Source organism: Oreochromis aureus, linkage group 8 (assembly GCF_013358895.1).
Source record: "Oreochromis aureus strain Israel breed Guangdong linkage group 8, ZZ_aureus, whole genome shotgun sequence".
Classification (NCBI taxonomy): Eukaryota; Metazoa; Chordata; class Actinopteri; order Cichliformes; family Cichlidae; genus Oreochromis; species Oreochromis aureus.
Window position 1 is genome coordinate 26,874,272 of NC_052949.1, and position 22,513 is coordinate 26,896,784.

Consider the following 22,513-nt stretch of genomic DNA (forward strand, 5'->3'; position numbering starts at 1 on the left):
ACATGTTATGTAGCTACATTTTGGCCCTCATATTTATCCTGAAATTTTACCATGTACAGATACGTACTAATACTTATGTTTCTTCATTAGAGCAGTATTTCTTAAAATGGGATACTTTGGAGGACTGCGGGGGCTACACAAGGATTATTATTTCACGTTTTATAAATTTCCGTCATGCAGAGTGTCTAAACTATTAATAAATTAGTTTGTTTAATAAGAAAATCGATGTTAACACGTTTTACAAGTTCTGTATTTGTTATAAGCTCTCCCCAAAGGAGAAAGTAACACATGCAATCACAATGAAGGAGCCAGTTTCCCATACTGATCACCGATTAATGATTGATTTGTGGTTACAATGTAGCAGCCGTCCAGAAACAGAAAAAGTAGTGGTGCATTTGTTTTACAAAAAAGGGATGAAGGAAAAAAGCTTGATCCCTTGCCTTGTTTCGAGAGTATATATAAAAAATACTCAATTTGGCGTAACCATTGTCTCTGTTGTTTTGGTATAAATGTAGTTATGGATTTGAACATTAAAAGTCTAGCATTTTTAGCTTAGACTGTAATAAGAGACTGGCAGACTTTTTTTTTAAGTTACAGGTGAGGTTGGAGTGCTAGTTGGCAGCTACTGCTAATTAGTAGGCTACATTCAAAGCACCGATACATATACAGATAAGTTAATTTGTGCTAAGCAACAGACTAATAAAACACCAGAATTTCTTTTGCCAAAAATGAAGCATAAACTTCCTGGACAGAAATTTGCGTATCATTTCAAAGGTTGTTTGACATATTATGTGATGCTTGATTATCTTTGATGAGCTGACACATCTAACAGTGTAAATCCAACTATAAAAGTCTGAGTAAAATATATTACAAATTAAAAAACGAAGCTTCATTATTCAACGCGAAATAAAACGAGGCAGAATGTAGAATATGTTATATACATTTGTTATTAATGCAGGTCAAACGTTTAACTATGAAGTCGTGATTTGCTGTTTCCGACTGTCCGTAAAAGCAGCAACAGCAGAGACGTGGCCGTCGTTGCGGCTGTTGCGTTCAAGTGGCGCAGTGTCCCGTCTGGAGGCAGAGAGGGCGAAGTTTCACTCTCTGCATTGCAGCCTGAGCGCTGCTGCTGGAATTCAACACAACAATGGCGACTCCCAGTCCTAACAGCAACTCCACTAGCTCCAGCAACAACAGCAACATCGTAGGATCAACGTCGCACCAACTCCACCAGCAAACACAGAGCAGCAGCATGCAAGGTAGGCGAGCAATGGCTCCAGTTCACAGTTTTGTAGTTCTACTGGGGACACTAGAGTTTGTAGGAAAGGGTAGCTTTTAGCTTCCTAAAAGCAGAAACACTGTAGTCAAGAGAAACCCAATAAGTAAGTCTTTTCGGTCAGAACTTTCAAAATAAAATATGTTACGCGGCCCATGTCTGGAAAGGTGACCAATTTAATGCATCTGTTGCAGATGCTCCGCTTATGTTAATGCAAAATGCACACTTTTGCCAAAACAAGCCATGATAGTGGCCGAACTGCCTTTTCTTTGAGTAAGGTCAATCTGTGCACCTATTTGGTTAATCATAATGAAAATTAAAGTTAGCAGTTAGTGACAAGCATCACACATTTAAGTGTTTACATGTTAAATCAGATTAAAAAATATTCATAACATGCAGTTGATTAGCCTAAACTAGTCAAAGGTTTTACTTTCGGATCTGAGTAATTGTCTGTTAACAAACAGCGCTTTTATTTTGACGTCTGCCTGTGAGACTTCCGCTAATCCTGCCTTTCTGCGCTTAGCTTTATGTATCTCCCTGAAACTGCACTGCTACCAGGCTAGCAATGATGCACAAGCTTCAGTTTAATTGTTGTACCAGCGGGCCTGTAATGGCACAGTAAAGTGTTTTCATTCCTGAAGTTTGAATCGTACATCCCGACTCTACCTTAAAAGTATTACGTTGTAAAAAATGAGTTCCGTAACTATTTTAACTTTTTCGCCTTTGTTATTAGCAGAGGGCTGCTACAAGTAGCCTCAAGGCCTACACTGAAGTGTACTTCTGTCCCCGGTCAGGCCACTGTTTCAGTGCTCGGCTCCTAGTAGCAAAGAAATGATGGAGCTAATAAAGTTAAAGTTGGGGTTCACAATTCTATTAAGTGTCAACATTAAATTCTGCTGGCTTCAGGCCATACATAACGTTACTTGTCTTCCCTGTATTGCTAACGGTAGTTCTGTCGGTGGTTTCATAACGTGTTGACACAAATCACATCGGTTTGTAAAATAAATTTAAAGACTAAGCCTTCATATCTGCATGAGGCTCTTATAAGTGTACATCTCTACCTAGTTAATGCCTCTGAGCGCACACTGTCCTCTATTATCGGACAGGCAAACCTCGTGACAAAACCTGTAGTCAGCTAAGATTTGTTTTAGTGACGTCACACATTTTAATAATGTGCTGTGAGGAACAAAAACGTCTACTGAAACTTAATACATAAAACCAAATTTTCTTATTCTACATTAATCCACTGGGAATATAAAAGAGGATGATCGCAAGTTCTCAACGAATAGGAGTAAAATCGCCAAAATAATTATTAACACTTGACAAACATACTTAACTAAAAAAAGAGACAACGTATTAGTTTAGTTTTTGCGAATGTAATATCGACATTGTGTTAAAATTGAAGAAATAAACAGAACTTTTGTCCGTAGGGTTTTTCTTACAGGAAGCTAATTTTAGCACCTTCTTTGATCTGTTGAGGGTTTAGGACACTGTCTTGATTGCCTCTGTTTACAAATTAGAATTAGATTTCAGAAGCAAAGATAAATCACCACAGAAACTTTTGAACATGTGTAAGGAGCGGTTGAAGGTGACTGCTGTCAGGAGTAAAGTGGCTCCTGGTGCTGTGGTATATGGAAGATTCCAAAGACCCCCCCTACATAAGTGTAATTACAAGAGGCAATTTTTGGGCTATGGCTCCATAGGATGCTATTTGTTCTGACTAGCTTGTCACCCCTATGAAAGCCAAATTCCTGAGAGTGGGAGTTCTCAACTATAGTTGAAATTCTGCAGATATACAGGGAATCATGTAGTGACAGCTGATGGGTGTTTTAGGGGATTAAATAGAATTTATGTCATTCATAAACCTTGATTACACATACATGTAAAGTGCTTCACATACATTTAGCTGTGTTTGTTCCAAGAGTTGTCATTTCACTGGAAAATTCCAGCAGAGTAGGTTAGGCAGACAATAATGGATGTGCTCATAGTATATCAGGAGGGCTTTATTCTGGATTTTATTGATTATTAAGCGCCTAATCCTAAACCTCTACAGCCATATCTGACTTTGTAATTTCTTGCTCTGTGGCAGTATCAAATGTTTTATCTAAACCTTGCAGAAACCAACACCTGCTGGAGATGTCAAAATGAAACAGGTATTCAAACTTATTTTATAAGGTTTTAGTCTGATTTTGGGAGATTTAGTTTTTTGTTGAGTTTTTTATTTTTATTTTTATTTTTTTTTATTTTTAGGGCCAATCTTGGCAAAGGAATTTATTGAAATGTCCCCATCGCTTCCCTCTGTTGGTCTTTTTCTTTTGTTGGCATAAAGTTTTTTTGTTTTCTTTTTTCCATTTTTGCAATACCTGTAATTGTATCCTCTTTTTTTCTGCATGTTTTCAACTGAGTTTCCATGTTAGAATGACCTGATGTAGACAGACCCCATTTGACGAGACACTGTTAAGTGTGGTTTTCACTGTAGGAAAGCTATACCAGCTTAGCTGTTGAAGTGGCACATGCCAGTTTTTAGTGGCTGGCCACTGTGAAACTGTGGTGTTCTGCTGAGCCAACAAAAACAGAATATCAGTCTTGTTCCACCGGCAAATACCAGTCATCACTAGTGTATTATCTATAAGTTCATAGTATCTTATTACTGTCTGTTTATAAAGCTAACAAACATCACAGCTTTTAGTATTAGTTTTATTCACCTCCACCCCACTCCCCATTGTGATTAAATTAACTGTTGCATATAATTAACTTTATTACCAAGAATTTGCAGCATGAAATGTATTTTTGTAATATATGGGCAGAAGTAAAAAAGTAAATTGTTTTTGTTTGTTTTTTGCTAAGACTGTTTTACCAGCTAGCTTTAACGTGTAGCCCTTTGTTTTAATTTTTTTTTCACAAAAATGTATTTTTCTAAGATATTAGTTTATATACTTATATTTAAGGTACAAGTTAGCAAAAAGGGCTAACGCCAAACCAAGTATAAGAAACAATGTACTTTATTTTAATTGTACTGTCACTTTTTAATGTAATCTGCTTATTCTTCTATAGTAGTTCATACACTGATGATACAATATCCAACTTTAAGAATAATCTTGGCAATATGGAAAATGGAAGTATTTGCTTTTTTGCCATATGCTGTTAGTATTGCTAAGAAGCTAGCAGCCAGCTAGCCTAGCTTGGCACAAAGATTGCTTGCTATCTATCTATCTACCTGGGGTCACGGGAAGTAATTGCAAAATACTAAAACAGTTTTATATAGGCAGCAGTGACAAATACATGTAATTGATTATTATACTGGTGGTAGTATTTGCAAGTGGAACAGCAGAAGGTAGTGCCATATGCACAGTGCCTCAAGACTGGCACAACATTGGTTTTCAAAATTGACTTTAAGTAAGATGGTACTCAAATGACTGTTAAAATGGAACTATTATGCCAGTAATACAGCAAACACTACATCGGTTTTCAGATACATGGCAGTGCACTGAGCAAGACCCACCAAAATGTGGCACATCTTTTGCCAGCTAAAGCACATTCTCAGTATCCTGACCTGTTTTCCATTTTCAGCATTGAATCATGCTGGGACGGCACAAACGTGGCCCATTTAAACTCTAACAACACATTTCAAGAAAATGTAGTAAAAATGTTTTTTTCTTTACTTCAGGGTTTCAGATAAGCCTGTCTGGAATACCCCAAAGTAAGCATTAGACTTGCACACAAAGCACACAACCTCTACTCTTTGTGGGGACACCTCAGTAGTGTAAAGGAGCATCCTTCCCTCTGTTATTGTAGCCGTATTCAAGACTGGGCTCATTCCTGCCTCCTGTTACGAGCTTCAGTCTTGATTCATGGTTTATACTATTATATACATGCACGTGTGTAATTGGATAACACAGGTGAGAGGATGCCACTGTATACTACTGAAACAGCCTGTGTGGTGCTCTGGTAGTGGGGGAGTCTGTCCACTGTTCACTGCTGTTAATTGTCACAAATATATTTATTGCCAAGAAAGATTCATTTGCACTGGGGCTTAAAAGGCTAAGGGATCTGTTTGCACTCAGGAGCTGGTTGGACAGGGCATGGCAAAGACAACTTAACACTTGAACTCAGCACTTTCAACAATGCCTAAACTTAATTACCAACTCTATTTGGGTGATACATTCATATACTCACATGCACCTAACAGTTAATTCAACCGATGTGTTCTCAGTCTGAACGAAGTGCTGTCTTGAGTGTTGGGTCGCTTTCACATGTCAGTGGGAACTGTTTAATGTTGACATGCACATTTATAAAGGTTATTGATGGAAATGTTCTGAACAGGGATTCCCAATGTTAGCACCCTGCTTAGTGCACAGCATACTAGCCTGATAGCTTGCACACATGCTGCATGCCATTTATTCAGAAGGTTATAGCTAAAAGGGCTTGTGCAGTACACCTATCTGAACACTGGGAACCCCTGTACATTTTTGCTTGTGTTCAAAACTTTTTGCTTTCTCGAAGCTTAAGAAGAGCTTGAGATAACTCCAAAACTTCATGACACAGATGTTGGATTTTTTTCCACCATTCCCTCATAGTCAGATTTCTCAAATGTAACTGTACAATGCACATGAATGTGTTTATACCTGGATCATATTAAGTTGCTGTGGCATATTGAGACTTATCTCAAGTGTAGAAAGACAATACTGAGGTAAGAAAAGCATTTTATCAAACCGTGTGTATCCTCTGTCTTCACCAGTTGGTTGAACCCACAGAGTGGTGTGCATGTGGTGGCACTCTGCATCTGTTTCTCTTTTTGTCCTACCAGGTAAACGCAAAGCTCTGAAACTGAATTTCGCTAACCCTCCAGTGAAACCGGCTTCCAGGCTCCCACTCAATCCAACAGTTCCCTCTTTCCAGAACCCTCACATGTGAGTAGAGATAGTTGGGACATGATGTCACTGGGACTAGATAAGAGGTTGTATATAGAAATTGGACATAGCCTCTGGACCTGATAACAGTAGAGTGAATTTGTCAGGCCAGCAGGGGGCAGTGCCTGGTTGCAAAAAGTAGTCCTGTTGTGTAGCAGTTTACAGAGAAACAACACTGCTCATTTGCTTCATAACATCAGGAAGTACTTATTGATTATTAAGTTTCTTTGTAAGCAATTTTCTAAATCGTCTTAAAGTTACTATGACAACAGAAATGTACTGACTACATTTGCTTCTGTTTAAAACATTTGTAGAGTTGGTTTTTATGCTAACCACTTTAACTTGCTAGCAGTTTTTTTTTTTTTTTTTTTTTTTTTTTTTTTCACTTGACATGTTGCTACATTTCCTGGCAATTTGAGCGCTGTGAAATGGCACAAAATCACTGACACGATTGTGTTTTTCAACACATGTTCACATTTGCACAACATGCAGTCAAACTTGGGGCACATCCTTAGAAACACTGCTTAATAGCACTAACAGTGGTCAAATCATCATGCATCTTGCACCTTTAATATCAGGAGGGGAATTTTTAATGATGAAAATAATACAAATACTATATTCATATTTTGCCAACTAGTCAAATCCCACAAGCTTGATCAGATTTTAAAGGCGGTTCATGGAAACTTCACAGTTCACATACACTTAATTTCTGATTAAAATATAAATGATTAATTATAAATGCTGTCATCGTGCCACATTCAACAGAGAGCGCCTACGGACACACAGTATTGAGTCATCTGGGAAGCTGAAGATCTCTCCTGAGCAGCACTGTGACTTCACTGCAGAGGATCTGAGAGACCTCGGTGAGATCGGCCGTGGGGCGTATGGCTCCGTCAACAAGATGGTCCACAAACCCACAGGCCAGATCATGGCTGTCAAGGTAGCCCAATAATAGACTATTAGTAATCTGGAGATGTTTTTTTCCTTTAGTCTGCTTTTTTAAAAAGACTGAAATGTCTGTCTCAAAATAAGATGATTGCTGACTAGAATTCAATCAAACTAGAACAGATATTTTGAGTCTAGCAGTGAGGAGTGTCCACATGTTAGGCTTTGAGTGTCCGTGAAAATATTTGCCTGCGCTGCTGTGCGTGTGTTGCACATACATAAAACGGATGTAATCAAACATATGGAAGGCTGACCAACCAGTAACCAGACAGTGACCAGTGAGGGTCCAGAACGCAGGAAATCAACCAATTCTAGTCCCTGGCCGGTCTCTAGGTGCACCTCTACTTTTTGTTAAGCTGATGCAGAGCTGCTGTATTGAGGTCATATACTGTAGTGTAATGCACGAAAATGTCACCAGAGGCCAGTCTTTACTGATCAACAGGCATCTGAACTCAGTTATGGAAAGATGTTGGGCGTCCCAACCAACTAATTTCTTAGTCGATTAACCCTTTAAAACTGGTTGGAGTGGGCGCTTTCCATTTTGCGTAACTATTTTTAAATCCCTGTAGAACTGGAACCACGTAAGCTAGTGCAATAATTTTTTTTGCATATGAAACTGGAGGAGTTGTACTTACATTTTATGCCATCAGCCGGTCCTAGGTCACGGTTTCCTTTCACAGATAGCTTTGCAAAAATTGCATAAATTCAGAAGGTTATAGCTCAAAGGGCTTGTGCAGTACACCTATCTGAACACTGGGAACGGATGATCTGATATCGTCGTGTTGGTGTTGTTCCCAGATCATCATGAAAATGTTGTTCCAGGTTCAACATTGCAAGTGACCAATCACATTGTTGTGACGATATTCTTTGGCGCGCCAAGCCATTCGTGCATTTGTTAAATTCCAATGTTGCAAGGACAATATCAATTCTGCTTACTGTTTATTAAGGGTTAGGGTCGCGGTCAGGGTCCATTGATCGGCGGACAGAGGCGGTTTCTCGCAGCTTAAGTACAGTTTTTTGTTTTACGGCGGTTTTTCCCAAAGTCGCAAAAGCATGACGTCACAACATTCTGATTGGTCACTTGAAATGTTGATCCTGGAACAACATTTACTATGTTGATCTGGGAACAACACCAACACGACAATATCAGATCGTGCACTGGGAACCCCTGTACATTTTTGCTTGTGTTCAAAACTTTTTGCTTTCTCGAAGCTTAAGAAGAGCTTGAGATAACTCCAAAACTTCATGCCACAGATGTTGGATTTTTTTCCACCATTCCCTCATTGTCAGATTTCTCAAATGTAACTGTACAGTGCACATGAATGTGTTTATACCTGGATCATATTAAGTTGCTGTGGCATACTGAGACTTATCTCAAGTGTAGAAAGACAATACTGAGGTAAGAAAAGCATTTTATCACACCGTGTGTATCCTCTGTCTTCACCAAAAAGCACTTGCAGCTAGGGCTGGGCTATATCATACCGTTCACGGTTATACCGGTGTAATTTTGGGCAACGATAGGAAAATGAAATATCGCGATAGAATATGGGTAAAACGCGCATGCTATGTTTACATACGCACATGGTGGCGACGCGGAATGAGAAGAGCGAAAGTGGATCGTTAAATGAAACGGATGAACCAGAATTGGTTTGTAAAAATGCTGCAACTTCAGTGGTGTGGAACTGGTTTAGCTTTCGTCCGTCAGATACACAACAAAGCACTATTTTTGGTAGAGCATGCTAGTGGGCCGTCGTTATTACTGTGTTGTTTGGAAAATACGGCACACTTAAAATCAATCCTTTGATTTTTCTGAAAATCGACAGTGCCCCTTATAATCCCGCGTGCCTTATGTATGAATTCTGGTTGTGTTTACTGACCTCGAAACGATTTTATGTGGTACACAGCGCTCAAAAATCTGTCAAATGTTTTAGTACGACTTTGTTAAGCTACGAACCCGAACCGCTGGATGGATTGTCGGAGCATTACGGCTATCGTAGGCAGGAGCCTCGCGGAGTGATACGTACTGTGCTTCAACATAATATTACCGTATTGTGTGTATAACCTCTTTTTAAGTTTTGTGGATATTATACATGGTTATGCTGAGGATATGTCGGCCAGTTTCCACTGGAAATGCCTTTTGGTTAAACTGTCTGCAAGGAATTTGCACTGTTAAATTTTTATATAACTTTAATGCACATAAAAAAACAGCTGCTTGTTTAAGTGAAAATACATTGATGTTTTTTTTTGCACTAATAAAGTTGTGGAGTTGTAAATTATTGTCTAGTGTCAATTATATCGTCAGTTATATCGTTATCGCAAATTTTCAAATGTATATCGTGATAAATATTTTTGGTCATATCGCCCTTCTCTACTTGCAGCAACAAAAACATAATATTCCAGAAACACGCTTTGCCGATCCGATCAGCTGTTCATAACACTTTCTACGTTGAGATAAATGTCAGCGCGAACTATCGCATGTCCGCCATTACCTGCCCGAAACCGGATATGACGTGAGTTTCGCGGAAAATGTAGTTTTTTTTACCTTCAGGGCCTTCTAAGCCTATGCTGGTGTTTTTAAAACTTATGTTTGACTTTATGCTTTTCTGTATAGTTTCTGAGATGCTTAGAACTCAAATTGCACTGTTTGAAATAGTTTATTTTGATGCACATGCAGTTTTTTTTTGCAAATTTGCATTATAATATTTATTTTCGTTTTTCCTGCTGTATATGAAATTGGCGTTTCTCAAAAATAAAACTATGAAGACGCTCAAAATAAATTTCCTATGGTTGGAAACTATTTTGTGCAACTTTTTTGTATTTACAGTTTTGAGGGATAAACCCCTTAAATTTGGAATCTGGAAATATATGTAAAAAACCAAAAATGATTTTCAATTTTTTTGTAGTTTATTGCACTTTTTTGCAATTTATGTAGTTACTATAGACTTAATGCATACATATTATTAAAATTTGGACTATAATGGTTTTATTGATGTATAGCAACTTGAAATGCTCCCAAAAATGCACTGCAGCATGTAAAAATATAAAGATAAGCTCTGGCGGACTTGGTTCTATGGTAGGTCTTAAAGGGTTAAATTGAAATGACATTAAACATCTCTCAAAGTGTGGCTAACATTAGCCGTGCAAGCAGCAGCAGTCTACCCACACACCTGGATGGCATGCAGTGTGCACTGCAGGTGGTTATATGCTAGCTTATTCTGACAGCCTGTTTAGAAGCATTCATTGTGTAGATGAAATACTGACAGATTCTGTTGATTTTAGGAAAAATGTGCTGTTGAATTTTGAATAACACAATAACGAGCTCATTTGAATTAGTTTCACCGATGCATTTTAGGGTCGAACAGCTTCATTTCTGACTGACACAAAGGTTGACTGAAGTAGCATCAGTGTTGTGGTCAAATGACCTGACACTGTTAAGTAGATGTGACTGGCTTTTATGTGCATAACTTTTGTTGAACCCAGCATGCACATGGTGATAGTAGGCGAACTTGCAAGGTATAATAAATAACAAAAAAGAAAACAGTTCAATTCATGTCCATTGCTCTCTGAGAAATGAATTCTCTTATTAATGCTGCTAAAGTTAGAAATGGCAATGTGATGAAAAGTGTGAGGCTGAAACATGCATGTCTATTTTGTGATGTGTCCCTCAGAGGATTCGCTCCACTGTGGATGAGAAGGAGCAGAAGCAGCTGCTGATGGACCTTGATGTAGTGATGAGGAGTAGTGACTGTCCCTACATTGTTCAGTTCTACGGCGCCCTCTTCAGGGAGGTCTGAAAAACACACCCACCTGCCTTTTTTTTAATGTTACAGAAACGAAATATACATGATTCATTCAGTTGATTGCAAATTCTTGAAGGAATCTAACCTCTATGTCTTTGTTTCAGGGGGACTGTTGGATTTGTATGGAACTTATGTCTACCTCATTAGACAAATTCTACAAATATGTATATTGTGCATTAGATGACGTCATTCCAGAGGAAATATTAGGCAAAATAACATTAGCAGTAAGCAACAATTTCATATTCATGTAACACTTTTCCTGTAATTGCATGCATAGCATCAAAAAATTAATCAAAGGTTTTATTTTCTCTTTAACAGACTGTTAAAGCACTGAACCACTTAAAAGAAAACTTGAAAATAATTCACAGAGGTAAGTTTTCTCATTTTGTTCTTATCAGCTAGTGCTGGGCGATATGGAAAAAATATTTATCACGATATGAATTATTTTATATCACGATAACGATATATATCACGATATACCACCTGACCTGTGGTCATCTGGAAAGTATGCAGTCTGTAAACAGCGAGTGGAGAGGGTGCAGTCTTTTGAGTTACCATAAAGCATGTCGCAAATCTGGGTGCACGTAAAGAAGCACCATGTCGCAAAACCACAAGACGGAATTTCTTTGCGAAAAATATAATTTTTTTATACTTTATTTTCTCTTGCATGAAGTTAAGAGTATGTATAGTGAGAAGACAACACTAATATATTTGCCACAGGCTATTTAACCCTTTAAGACCTACCATAGAACCAAGTCCGCCATAGCTTATCTTTATATTTTGCATGCTGTAGTGCCATTTGTGGGAGCATTTCAAGTTGCTATACATTAATACAACCGTTATAGCCCAAATTTTAATAATGTGTATGCATTAAGTCCATAGTAACTACATAAATTGCAAAAAAGTGCAATAAACTACAAAAAAATTGAAAATCGTTTTTGTTTTTTTACATATATTTCTAGTTAGAGAAATTTAAGAGGCGTAGCCCTCAAAACTGTAAATGCAAAAAAGTTGCACAAAATAATTTCCAGTGTCTGAGTGTCTTCATAGTTTTATTTTTGAGATACAAATTTTTATATACTACAGGAAAAATGAAAATAAATATTATAATGTAAATTTGCAAAAAAACAGCATGTGCATCAAAATAAACTATTTCCAACAGTGTAATTTGACTTCTAAGCATCCCAGAAACGATACAGAAAAGCATAAAGTCAAACATGACTTTTAAAAACACCAACATAAGCTTTGAAGGTAAAAAACTACATTCTCCGCGAAAATGACGTCACTTCCGGTTTCGGACAGGTAATGGCGGACATGCGATAGTTCGCGCTGACTTGTATTCCAACGTAGGAAGTGTTATGAACAGCTGATCGGATCGACAAAGCGTGTTTCTGGAATATTATGTTTTTGTTGCTGGAAGTGCTTTTTATGCAATTTTGCAAAAGCTATATGTGGAAGGAAACCGTGACCTAGGGCAAGCTAATGGAACAAGATGTAAGTACAACTCCTACAGTTTCATATGCAAAAAACTTATTGCGCTACCTTACGTGGTTCCAGTTCTACAGGGATTTAAAAATAGTTAGGCAAAACGGAGTGTGCCTGCTCCGACCGGTTGTAAAGGGTTAATGATATATTTTATGTAATAATTTATAAAATTAGGGTTAGAAACGATAGAAGACAAATGGCACGATAGACACTTTTCTATCGTCCACACGATATATATCGTCATATCGCCCAGCACTATTATCAGCTGTTAAAAATGAACTCTTGTCCCAGTTACATTATAGTTAGGTTGTCCTTTGCTGTGTTTGCAGACATCAAACCTTCCAACATTCTTATGGACCGAAAGGGGAATATCAAACTGTGCGATTTTGGCATCAGCGGCCAGCTGGTGGACTCCATAGCCAAGACCAGAGACGCAGGCTGCAGGCCTTACATGGCAGTAAGTAATTAACTGCACTGATTAACAAATATGCATCAGTTACGTGTGAAGGAGTAAAACGGGTTGATGTTATTATTATATTTATTAAGAACCTTCATTCAAGTTGTTCACACCTTGCAGAGTGCACCCCAAGCAGCCAAAACATTTAAATCTCCTGCTTAATATTGCATGGGTTACCCTTGTGTTCAGTTCTGACCAATGGGGGCACAGACCTCTGGTGTCCTGTGCTGTCGAGCAACTGATCCTTTGGATTGTAATAAATCAGGCTTGGTGAAGAGAGGTTGGAGACCAGTTCAGTACCTTAAGCCAGGGGTGGGCAATTAATTTTCCCAAGCGGCCACATGAGAAGTGGAACTGTTGTGGAGGGCTGCTTACAAAGAGATCAAATTAATACTGAGCAGAATTGAGTTCAGCTTATTGACATCGCCCTCCACAACAGTCCAGCTTCTCTTGTGACTCTTTGGCAAAATTAATTGTCCGTCCCTGGCTTAAGCTGTGTGTCAAGTCCCTCCTCGATAGTTTTTACTGCATAGAGGGTGTTGCAGTTGGGGGCAAGTCTATGAAGGATTTCTGACAGTGTTTAGGTCGGCAGTACACCTCAAAGTAATTCCATATATGCCATTTATATGGGCATTCCTCAGTAGTACTTTTTAATGACATGTTCACTTCACGTGTCAGTTGATTTAAAATTGTTGTGACTGACATGCATTTTGCATTTGTCTGATAGAGTGAAATACTGTCTTATGGGGTCTAGTGAATTATCACAGAATATTTCCATTTGTGTGTTTTGCAGCCTGAAAGGATAGACCCCAGTGCTTCTAGACAAGGCTATGATGTCCGGTCTGATGTATGGAGTTTGGGAATCACCCTGGTAAGACCCAAGGGTTTCATTAAGTTAAGCTGTTGCAATAAGGATAAATCCACAGTGTTAGACGAGTGTCTTTCTGTTTGTTATCAGTATGAGCTGGCAACAGGAAGATTCCCCTACCCTAAGTGGAATAGTGTTTTCGATCAGCTGACACAGGTGGTAAAAGGCGAGCCTCCCCAGCTCAGCAACTCAGAGGAGAGGCAGTTCTCCCCCAAGTTCATCAACTTTGTTAACCTATGGTAAGCACAATCATGTAAAATTTGATTGGGGAGCATTTTTATGCCCTCTACATTTGGCACATTGCCTCTGATTTGTTCTTTTTTGTCTGTCCAGCCTTACAAAGGATGAATCAAAAAGGCCAAAGTACAAGGAGCTTCTGGTGAGTTGCAATACTACTTAAAATTGAAGTGTAAAAGTCATTTTTATTTGCTACAGTAAATAAAATTTTACCCCAATTCCTAGCTCTGCAATATTTGAGGATTTAAGCTAAACCTAACTTTAAATTAGCTGGCTCATACGGGCTGAACTGTGACTTCAGCTTTGTGTGTCTCTCCTGTAGAAACACCCTTTCATTCTGATGTATGAGGAGCGTTTTGTGGACGTCGCCAGCTACGTGTGTCGCATTCTGGATCAGATCCCTGCCTCTCCTATCTCGCCCATGTATGTCGACTGACAGTTAGTCCAGGGAGGGTGGGGTGAGGGTTGGGGGAGGGGGGTCGTTAGCCAACAGTGGATTGGACACTAAGTTTTGTGACACGACGCTTGACATCTTAGCCCTAAGAGTTAGGTGGGATCACCAGTTTATTCACGTGTTCCAAAGAACAAAGGAACTAAGTCCGAATTGCTCAGTGCAATGAGACAAATATCCTTAAGCAAACCTTTCAACCTCCCATCACCTCATTTTAAAATCCTATAATATTGTCATTCATCTTCAGCCAGAAAAACTTGAAGCGAGAACATTGTCTTAGTAAAATGCAATGTATCTGTGTATGTGAGGAAAAAGGAATGGAGTGTATAAATATATATATATACACACACACACACACACACACACACACACACACACACACACACACACACACACACACACACACACACACTTGAATTTGTACACAAATACAGAATTTACCAAATAAAATGGTGAGCAGTGACGCTCTTGATGTATGAACAAAAAAGCCACTCAATAGATTGTACATTGTGGACTGTATGTATGCATATGTGTGTTCACCTCTGAACTGTTGACATGTACAAATGTATGCAGGTAGATCTGCTGTCTAAACAGTCTTTTCATGCATTTGATTGAGAGCACCTTTACTCACGGCAAATGGTTGAGTATGCAAGAGTGTTTCTCTGTGGAACACTCGTGGATTCGGTAGCGCGGCTTTCTTTTTCTCTTTCCCCCAATATGCAATCTGTGAGAAGCTGTCTTGATAGAAAAATCTCACAAACTGGCCTCAGCTCGTCTCTTTTGTTATCATTGTGTTTGAGTCATAAAACTAAGCATCTTTTTTTGATTGAGAATTTCCTGTGTTAGTCTTGCTGAGCAGCAACAGAACAGAGCTCATGGTGGTAGAAATTCCTAATGAGGTAATATCAAATGGCAACACCTGGTTTAATGTAACTGGATTTTTGTCATTCAAAGAAGTAGCTACAGCTAAAGACGATTGATGGGTTAAAAAAAAAAGCAAAACAACACAAAGCATGCTTCCAAAATATCCTTTATAGGTTTTTGTTAATAAAAAACGACAAAGGACAAGATGATGTAACAATAGCTAACTAAGATGAGAAGCCTACTAGCAAAATATATGTTAAATAATTCTGTCCATTTAAAAAAAAAAAAAAAAAAAAAAAAAAAAAAAAAGGAAGAAGAAAAAGCAGGTTTTAAAAAAAGGTTAAGATTGGTAAAATAAGGTATACTAACTGAATAGAAATATAGAAATATATATTTTTCTATTATGTAGAATAATTAATTTTTTCTACAAATAATAGAAAAATAGAAAAACTATTTTTCTATTATTTGACTAAAAGTCAAATAGGTGAGGAAATAGAAAAGGCCATTATCATTCTAATAAATGAAAGTTTAACATCTAGCTAACGGTATGTTTTTTTTTTTTTTCTATTTGCAGTAAGCAAATTAGTTAGATATATGGTAATAGGTCTTTGATGCTAGCAAAACAACATAAAGCATTGGGTAAGAGATCTGTAGATTTGTAAAATGCGCTAACAAAACAGGAAAAAATAAACATGTAAGCATCGCTTCACTTTTGCACATTGCAAGTAAATGTTTGTTTGTTTTTTATATACCTTTAGAACGCCTAGTGTCGTAAAACCTATGTAGTTCAAACAAGCTGCATTGCCTCGCAGTTAATGTATTGATTGAGAAACAGTCACCACTAGATCAAAATAGAAAGCCTGCTAGCAAATGTATCGTATAGTTCTCTGGTGAGAGCAGCACAAGATGATAAACAATTTTTTAACATCAGTTTTACAAGTTTAAGAAAAATTTGTATTTTTTTTCTAGTTTAAACTAGAAAACACAACTACAATAAGACTAATGAATTTGCCTGTTTTGTACACTACGAAAATATATATTATGATAAAACTTGTAAAAAGAAAAAAAAAAAGTTTTGTTCACATTGTATAAATCAAGTAAGTTTATTTTTTTAATATTTTTTTTGGCTAATGGTGTGCCTATTTTGGTCTCCAAGAATAACTTCTCAAAAAAAGAGACTTAATTTTTTGACTTTGCCAAAATGATAACACAAGAGACGTTAAGTGGTGCTAATCCAGTGCTACATTAGCCTATTCCGCTGCAGGAACATAGTGGGAGGTAGCCCTAAACATTTACAGTTATAGTCTTGTGGTTGGCCTTTTCAGTCTTATTTTTCCATTGCTTTATAGGCTTAAAAAACCCAACAATGTAATTTTTTTTTTAATGCCTTCGCCTGCATTTTAAATGCAATCAGTTCGCATTAAGGCATACTGTTGTTCTTTCAGGACCACCCAGAAGTCTCCCAGGCTACACACTTTTTGTCCTACAAAAACATCCTCGTTTCCATACTCCTAACAAGTTCTTGTAGTGGAAGATGTCCTATACCCTGGTGTAAAGTTAGTTTAGGACATTATGTCCACTGTAAATGTGTATGTACATAGAACACCTGCTGTTACTGGCAGGTTCTGCTCAACAGTTAAGGCTGATTCCTAAACACAGATGGTCAAACCAAGCACCAAGATAGGTGTTAGATGCAAATTCTTTTAGTTTAGGAATGAGGCTTAATTTCACCTGGTAGCCTGTCATAGCACTGTACAGTTAAACTTCTCATCCACACTGATCACAGATCCACCGTGCTGCCATGTAGCAGCAGTAACTACAAGTTTAAAAGTCTAGGCATGGGAGTTCTGTCAAAAAATAAATAAAAACTGTAAATGCTGCTAAATCACAAACTATTGACTTCCATACCAACTACCGAACTGTCAGGAGAAGAGGAATCTCACTCCACACACAGTTACTGCATTTTCGTCCTTCAGTTCACCACGGACTCGGCATGTTTCTCCATGATTTAGCATGTCTTTCTGGCTTGCACTGATGATAGAAGATTTCCATGCCAAGCCATGTATTAAACTCGGATGCATCTCCATAATCCAAAATGCCTCACCTGTCTTCCTTTGTCAGTTGTAATATTCTGGAGTTTTATATACTAGCGTGGCAGAAGGTCAATGGGAGGCCACAATTTTGAGACTATTGAGATGCACCCGTTGTCATTCCTTTTCAGAAAGCCACATCTACCAGGCGGGGCTTCTTATCCACAGAATGGCGAGACAAATATCACACTACTTGGCGATAGCTATTAACCAAACTGTATGGATGATGGTCCTTTAAGTCTGGGACACTGTAGGGACTTCTACATGCATCTCCCAGAAACTACCACCATTGTTGGAGTGGGTTGGGGATGTTTTAGTGTGGCTTGTTTAAAATGTTGAATACTTCTGGCCTGTTTGGGAGGGCAACACATTACAACCGCGTAGGTGGCGACGTTGTAGAACCCACACAATTCTTTCGGTAAGAGACTTTCCATTTCTATGTCTGACGCGAAATGGTGCAGACCCCAGAGAAAGCCCACAGACGGAGCCGTTTAACTTCAAACTGTCTCTAGATCTGTTTTATTCTGTCATGTGTTTCCAGGAAGCTAACTTGACGCTGGTGAATCTCCAGGGTACATGTTGTATAAATTGCAAAATTACTAGAATGTTCATATTAGATTATAAGATATTATTAAGGGCAATGAATATTATATTGTATCTTCATCGATGGTTACAAATAAAGTTCCCATGGAAAAGATTGGAAACCTGTGTTGTATGTTTCTTGTAATTTAGACACGAACAAACTGCCAAAATAATTTTGATAATAAGTGATAAGTTTATTGCTGTCTTTTTTTGTAGTATACAGGGACTCGGGCAAGTCAGAGTGGCCAAGCAACATGGAAGCTTCTGTCAGATTACTTTCCTCTTAATTAGGGAAAATTATTTAAGAATTCATCAAAAATAATTAAGAAAAGGACAGTAATTGTTCTGACAACAGAAGACAGGAAATAAAGTATTAGCTTTAAAATATACTCAAGATGGGTAATAGCTAACATGTAACCAGAGAAGCCACTCAAGTGCAACACTTCATTTAAAAGAAAAGAAAAATTTGGTCAAAACAACATGAGACCCATGGTTACAGAGGACACGAATAATTGCAAGAGATTTATTAGCCAAGGAACTGAAGTCATAATTTTATATTACTGGAAATGACATATATTTATGACATACATATAAGAGCAAAACCACTTACATCTGTCGTAAAATAGCTAGGTGGTGATGTTAGCATAAAGACTGGAATAAGGTAGAAACACTTTATGTAGCTAACACCTACCAGCACCTCTGGTTCAAGTGTAAAAGCAAGCTGACTGTTAAAAATTTGCTCAAGCATAGAACATGAATGAAAAGAAAATACATAATTTTTGTTAGTAAAGTTTTTTTCTGCCTCCTTGGCGTTCTGAGTCAGAAAAAACAAAACAAAATCTAGACTGCTAGTTTTGTTAATATTAATCTTACTGTATGAAAAAGCCCCTTTTCTTTTAGCATTTTGGTAATAAAACTTTTATTATGTCTAATACATTAAATAGAACAAGTTTATGTGGAGTAAAGTAAATATCATGTTTTCAAGTTAATGACCAATGAGCTAGTTAAGATAATGCTAATTTGGAAAAGACGGTGAGTACTGTGAACAATGAATGAAGCTTACTGGGTCTTTTGAGAATGAATAAAGAGATTTAACTAGGAACATAAAACAGAAGTGCTGGTAGGCTGATTCTGTGACTTGAAGACAAAGCCACTTCGGTCTGTCCCCATCTGTCAGTCTTTATGCAATTTAGGCTAGCAAACTGCTAACTGTAGCTTTACAGTTAGTCGACAGATATAAAGGAGGTATGCAAGAAATTATACGTATTTCCTTTAGTTTTAATCGAATTTTTAAGTGTATTAAAATACATTTACTAATCAAAACTGAAACCTTATTCATTTCTGAGTTTGGCATTCTCACTTTATGCTAACTACTGTGCATAATAGGTTTATCTAGGCTGGCTTTGTGGAAGTCTATTCTTTATTAATATCCAGTATTCACAGTAAAAATTTGAATATATTACATCATCCTATTAACAAGTGCTAAGAATTGTCAATTACAAATCATGATTTTTTTTTTTTTTTTTAAAGAAAAGTAAGTTAGGAAAACATGGCTTTTCAAAGTGGTTCTTTCACTTTGTATCACATTCTCAAGAGAACTAATAATGAAGAAATGTCAGTGATTGATAATGGTACTTTTTTCATACATCATATAGAGCCCCAATCTGTTTTAAAGGAATGTATAAATACAGGATCAAGTATAAATACAAAAGCACAAAATAAATAAATGTAAATGGGAACAGAAATGCTGGCATTTTTAATGACCAAAAACAAAAAAAGAAAAAACTAGATGTGAGCTTTACATAACTTACTTGGGTTGGAGCCATCTAAATCACATCAGTCAACAACTTTTAGGGGAGCAGTCATTTGATATTAAAATTTGGGAATAAAAAGCTGTTGCAAATAAGGCAGTATTCGGCTGCTGATATAAACTGATAAGATAATTCTTTTAAAGGTGTCAGCTTCCTTCTATGGTGTCATCCTGTGGATAATAGTGGAAAACAAATAAGTACAAAAAGATTCCTTCAAATGACCTAACCTATACACATATACTAAGCCCAAGCAAACTGTGACAAGTGTTTATTAAGCTAGAGGTGCACAGTGAATTAAAAAAAATCATATTTACATCAAATGTTGAAGTGATTACAGAAAGCATTTGATTTGTTGTTTGTATGTTCTCCCACACCTCTGACGAAATATGCAGACTGCAACTTATCTCTGTCAGTTTTGATATTTACAATATGGCCATTACTAAGCAATCCAATTCTCCAATTCACCTGTTAACTCCTCTCTGGGTATTTTTTTCCAGTACTAATATATAACTCAAAGTATACAATGAAAGTCAAACTGTGTCTTCAAGTCTAGGTGGCATAACACTGATACTGTATTAAATGTTGGCGTAAAGTACTGTAATCGGGTTTTTAAGTTACATTAACACTCCTTCCGACACTATGTCCACTGTCACAAGTACTTGGTAGTTGTGCGGATCAAGATCATGCCAAAAAGCACCAGGTCTTTAGTTTTTGAGTATGACGACAACATAAGAACCACATTTCAGTGAAGTGGAAAGGTTGGATATAACAATTGGTCAATTTCTGGCTTGGATTTCAGCTTTTGAATATCTGTTAATGGTTATAACATTCCACTGGATCATAGTAAGGAGCAACATGTGAACATTTAAAGCTGTTAAGAATAGAATTAAATAGGTCTTTGGTATTGTCATAGCTAATATCAGAAGTCCGTGCAGCTAGTTGCAAGCTGGTGTCTTGAGTTCGATGGCTGGTATGCTGCTAACCAGCACTTTAGGGACAGTGTTGTTTTTACCAGTGCTCCAGGTGAAGGTCTGTGGCAGAGTTCAAATTAATGTCTGTTACATCCAGGAACTCTGCATTAAAAATGCTGGGTGCACTGGGTGGAGCAATGCTGAAGGCAGTGGCAGAACTGGGTGGTGTCAGGTCGAGCCATTCCATTGTCTCCCAAGGCGTCTCACTAAAGGTCATGCTGACCATTCCCTGCACCTCGGGGTTGGTGGACGCCTTGCTGCCGATGGCCGAGAGAGACGTGTCCATCAGATCTCGGTTGCTCAGAAGTTTGTCCTGTTGAGGATGATGAGAGTGATGGTGATTCTGAGGGCTGCTGTACCGATCAACCTCTCGCTTCCCATCATCTTCCTGGCCCCCATCCTCTGCTGCCATTTTAAGAAGAGGTACCTCCCCTCCACGGCCGACGGGACTGCCAAGCAGAGTGTCTGGGTGGCTTTCGGTGACGTGGTTGGCTGCATGGTCGTAAGGGAGCTGGGTGGGGGAGAGGTGCTCGTAATGTCGGTGAAACCACGGGATGAGGAGGCCGGGACACCCTGGGGACACAGTAATGTGAGGCATAACTTTGGTTACAGAGGACCTCTCCCTCTCTTCTCTGGCGTTAGCTGGCATCTCTTGAAGAGAAAGAGGAGAGGAGGGAGGGTCACAGCAGGTTCAACGTGTCAGGTAAGACTGTGAACAACAGGTAGTGTTTTCAAATGCTTTCATCTTCAGCCAACAGGATCTATAGAATGAATCCTCACCTCCACTCTCTATGAGTACATCCAAAAGCTCATCCATCTGCTGACTTCGGGTCAGTTGCTGTAACAGTAACAAAAAGTGCGTTCCTTTTATCAGCTGAACAACATTTTAACACTTAAAAAACAGACTTGGTTGTCTTTCTTTTGTTTTGTTTTTTAAACATTCTAGCTCCTAAAACGGGACTTGGCCCCTTTTACTAGCTTTAAAGATAGAGTTTTTTTGCTTGTTTCAGAGAAACAAATATATTTTAATTGGCTGTAAAAAATTTAGTTGTGCTTTATTTTGCTTTGCTGGCAAAATTAAGGAGGTAACAGAAATTTAGTTTTGCTCATAGTCAAAAACGTAGAGCTACAACAAGTGGTCTAATAATTAGTAATCATTCACTAAGCATTTTATTTTATGTTTTAGGGAAAAAATCCCTTGTATGTTCAGATAAAACAAGACATTTTACAACACTGTAGAGCATTTTTTTTTTACAATTAAATAATGAATAAAATACTTTGTCGACTGTAAAAAAAAAAAGTATTTTTACATAATTACAATAGTTAAAAAATCACTATAATGCTATTATCATAATAGCTATAGAAGTGCAGTGAACAAAGCGATGGATGAAAACAAAAACTACAACACAGAAAAAAATAGAAGAAAGAAAAAACAAGACAGACCACAGGAGGAAGAGTGGAATGAGAGCAACGCCAAAAAAGGTCAAATAAATTTCTGGCCAGCCATCTCTACTGAATTTTATCATGGATTTCAGTTTACCTGTTTGACTGCATCCTCATAGCATGGGGGCTGTCTTAAGTCAGATGCATCTGAATCTGAGCTACTGAAGGCAGGGGGAGGGACCTGGCACTTTGGCAAAACTGACATCTATATGGGAAATAGGTGAAAAGTGACATTAGTATATTATAGGGGGATTTACCCAAATTAGGCCCTCATGTTTAAAAAATCTCATCACAGTGAAAAGTTTACTCTAAAAAATGATTTG

The 22,513-nt window shown here is 37.8% G+C and overlaps 2 protein-coding genes across 18 annotated transcripts in view; one reads left to right on the forward strand and one right to left on the reverse strand.

Moving 5' to 3' along the window:
* Positions 1–940: 940 nt before the first annotated feature.
* map2k4b (mitogen-activated protein kinase kinase 4b) lies at positions 941–18,080 on the forward strand. Of its 7 annotated transcripts, none has more exons than XM_039616697.1 (13): positions 942–1,259; positions 3,394–3,429; positions 4,944–4,976; positions 6,084–6,186; positions 6,952–7,126; positions 10,800–10,919; positions 11,036–11,155; positions 11,250–11,301; positions 12,746–12,873; positions 13,667–13,744; positions 13,832–13,980; positions 14,075–14,120; positions 14,301–18,080. In XM_039616697.1, the coding sequence occupies exons 1-13, from the start codon at positions 1,148–1,150 to the stop codon at positions 14,412–14,414; spliced, it is 1,266 nt and encodes a 421-aa protein (XP_039472631.1). In that variant the 5' UTR covers positions 942–1,147; the 3' UTR covers positions 14,415–18,080. The 7 variants fall into 7 exon arrangements, with proteins under 7 accessions (XP_039472633.1, XP_039472637.1, XP_039472631.1 ...); XM_039616700.1 differs by having other exon boundaries at positions 6,126–6,186; XM_039616699.1 differs by lacking the exon at positions 3,394–3,429 and having other exon boundaries at positions 941–1,259.
* A 58-nt stretch (positions 18,081–18,138) lies between these two features.
* Positions 18,139–22,513, reverse strand: part of myocd (myocardin) — a 131,526-nt gene continuing 127,151 nt past the window's right edge. For 8 of the 11 annotated variants that reach the window (XM_039616688.1, XM_039616689.1, XM_039616690.1 and 5 more), the window contains 3 exons: positions 22,288–22,395; positions 21,528–21,585; positions 18,139–21,398 (listed from right to left, as the gene is read on the reverse strand). In XM_039616688.1, coding sequence (XP_039472622.1) covers positions 20,785–21,398; positions 21,528–21,585; positions 22,288–22,395 — 780 coding nt within the window. In that variant the 3' untranslated portion in view covers positions 18,139–20,784. The remainder of the gene's footprint in view (positions 21,399–21,527; positions 21,586–22,287; positions 22,396–22,513) is intronic. The other 3 variants (XM_039616691.1, XM_039616694.1, XM_039616692.1) reach the window with 3 other exon arrangements.

Excerpts from the sequence above, each read along its gene's own strand:
- map2k4b (XM_039616697.1), top strand. The coding sequence starts at position 1,148 with ATGGCGACTCCCAGTCCTAACAGCAACTCCACTAGCTCCAGCAACAAC. Across the intron at positions 1,260-3,393 it reads ACAGAGCAGCAGCATGCAAG|AAACCAACACCTGCTGGAGA; the intron begins GTAGGCGAGCAA and ends TAAACCTTGCAG. Across the intron at positions 13,745-13,831 it reads GGAGTTTGGGAATCACCCTG|TATGAGCTGGCAACAGGAAG; the intron begins GTAAGACCCAAG and ends GTTTGTTATCAG.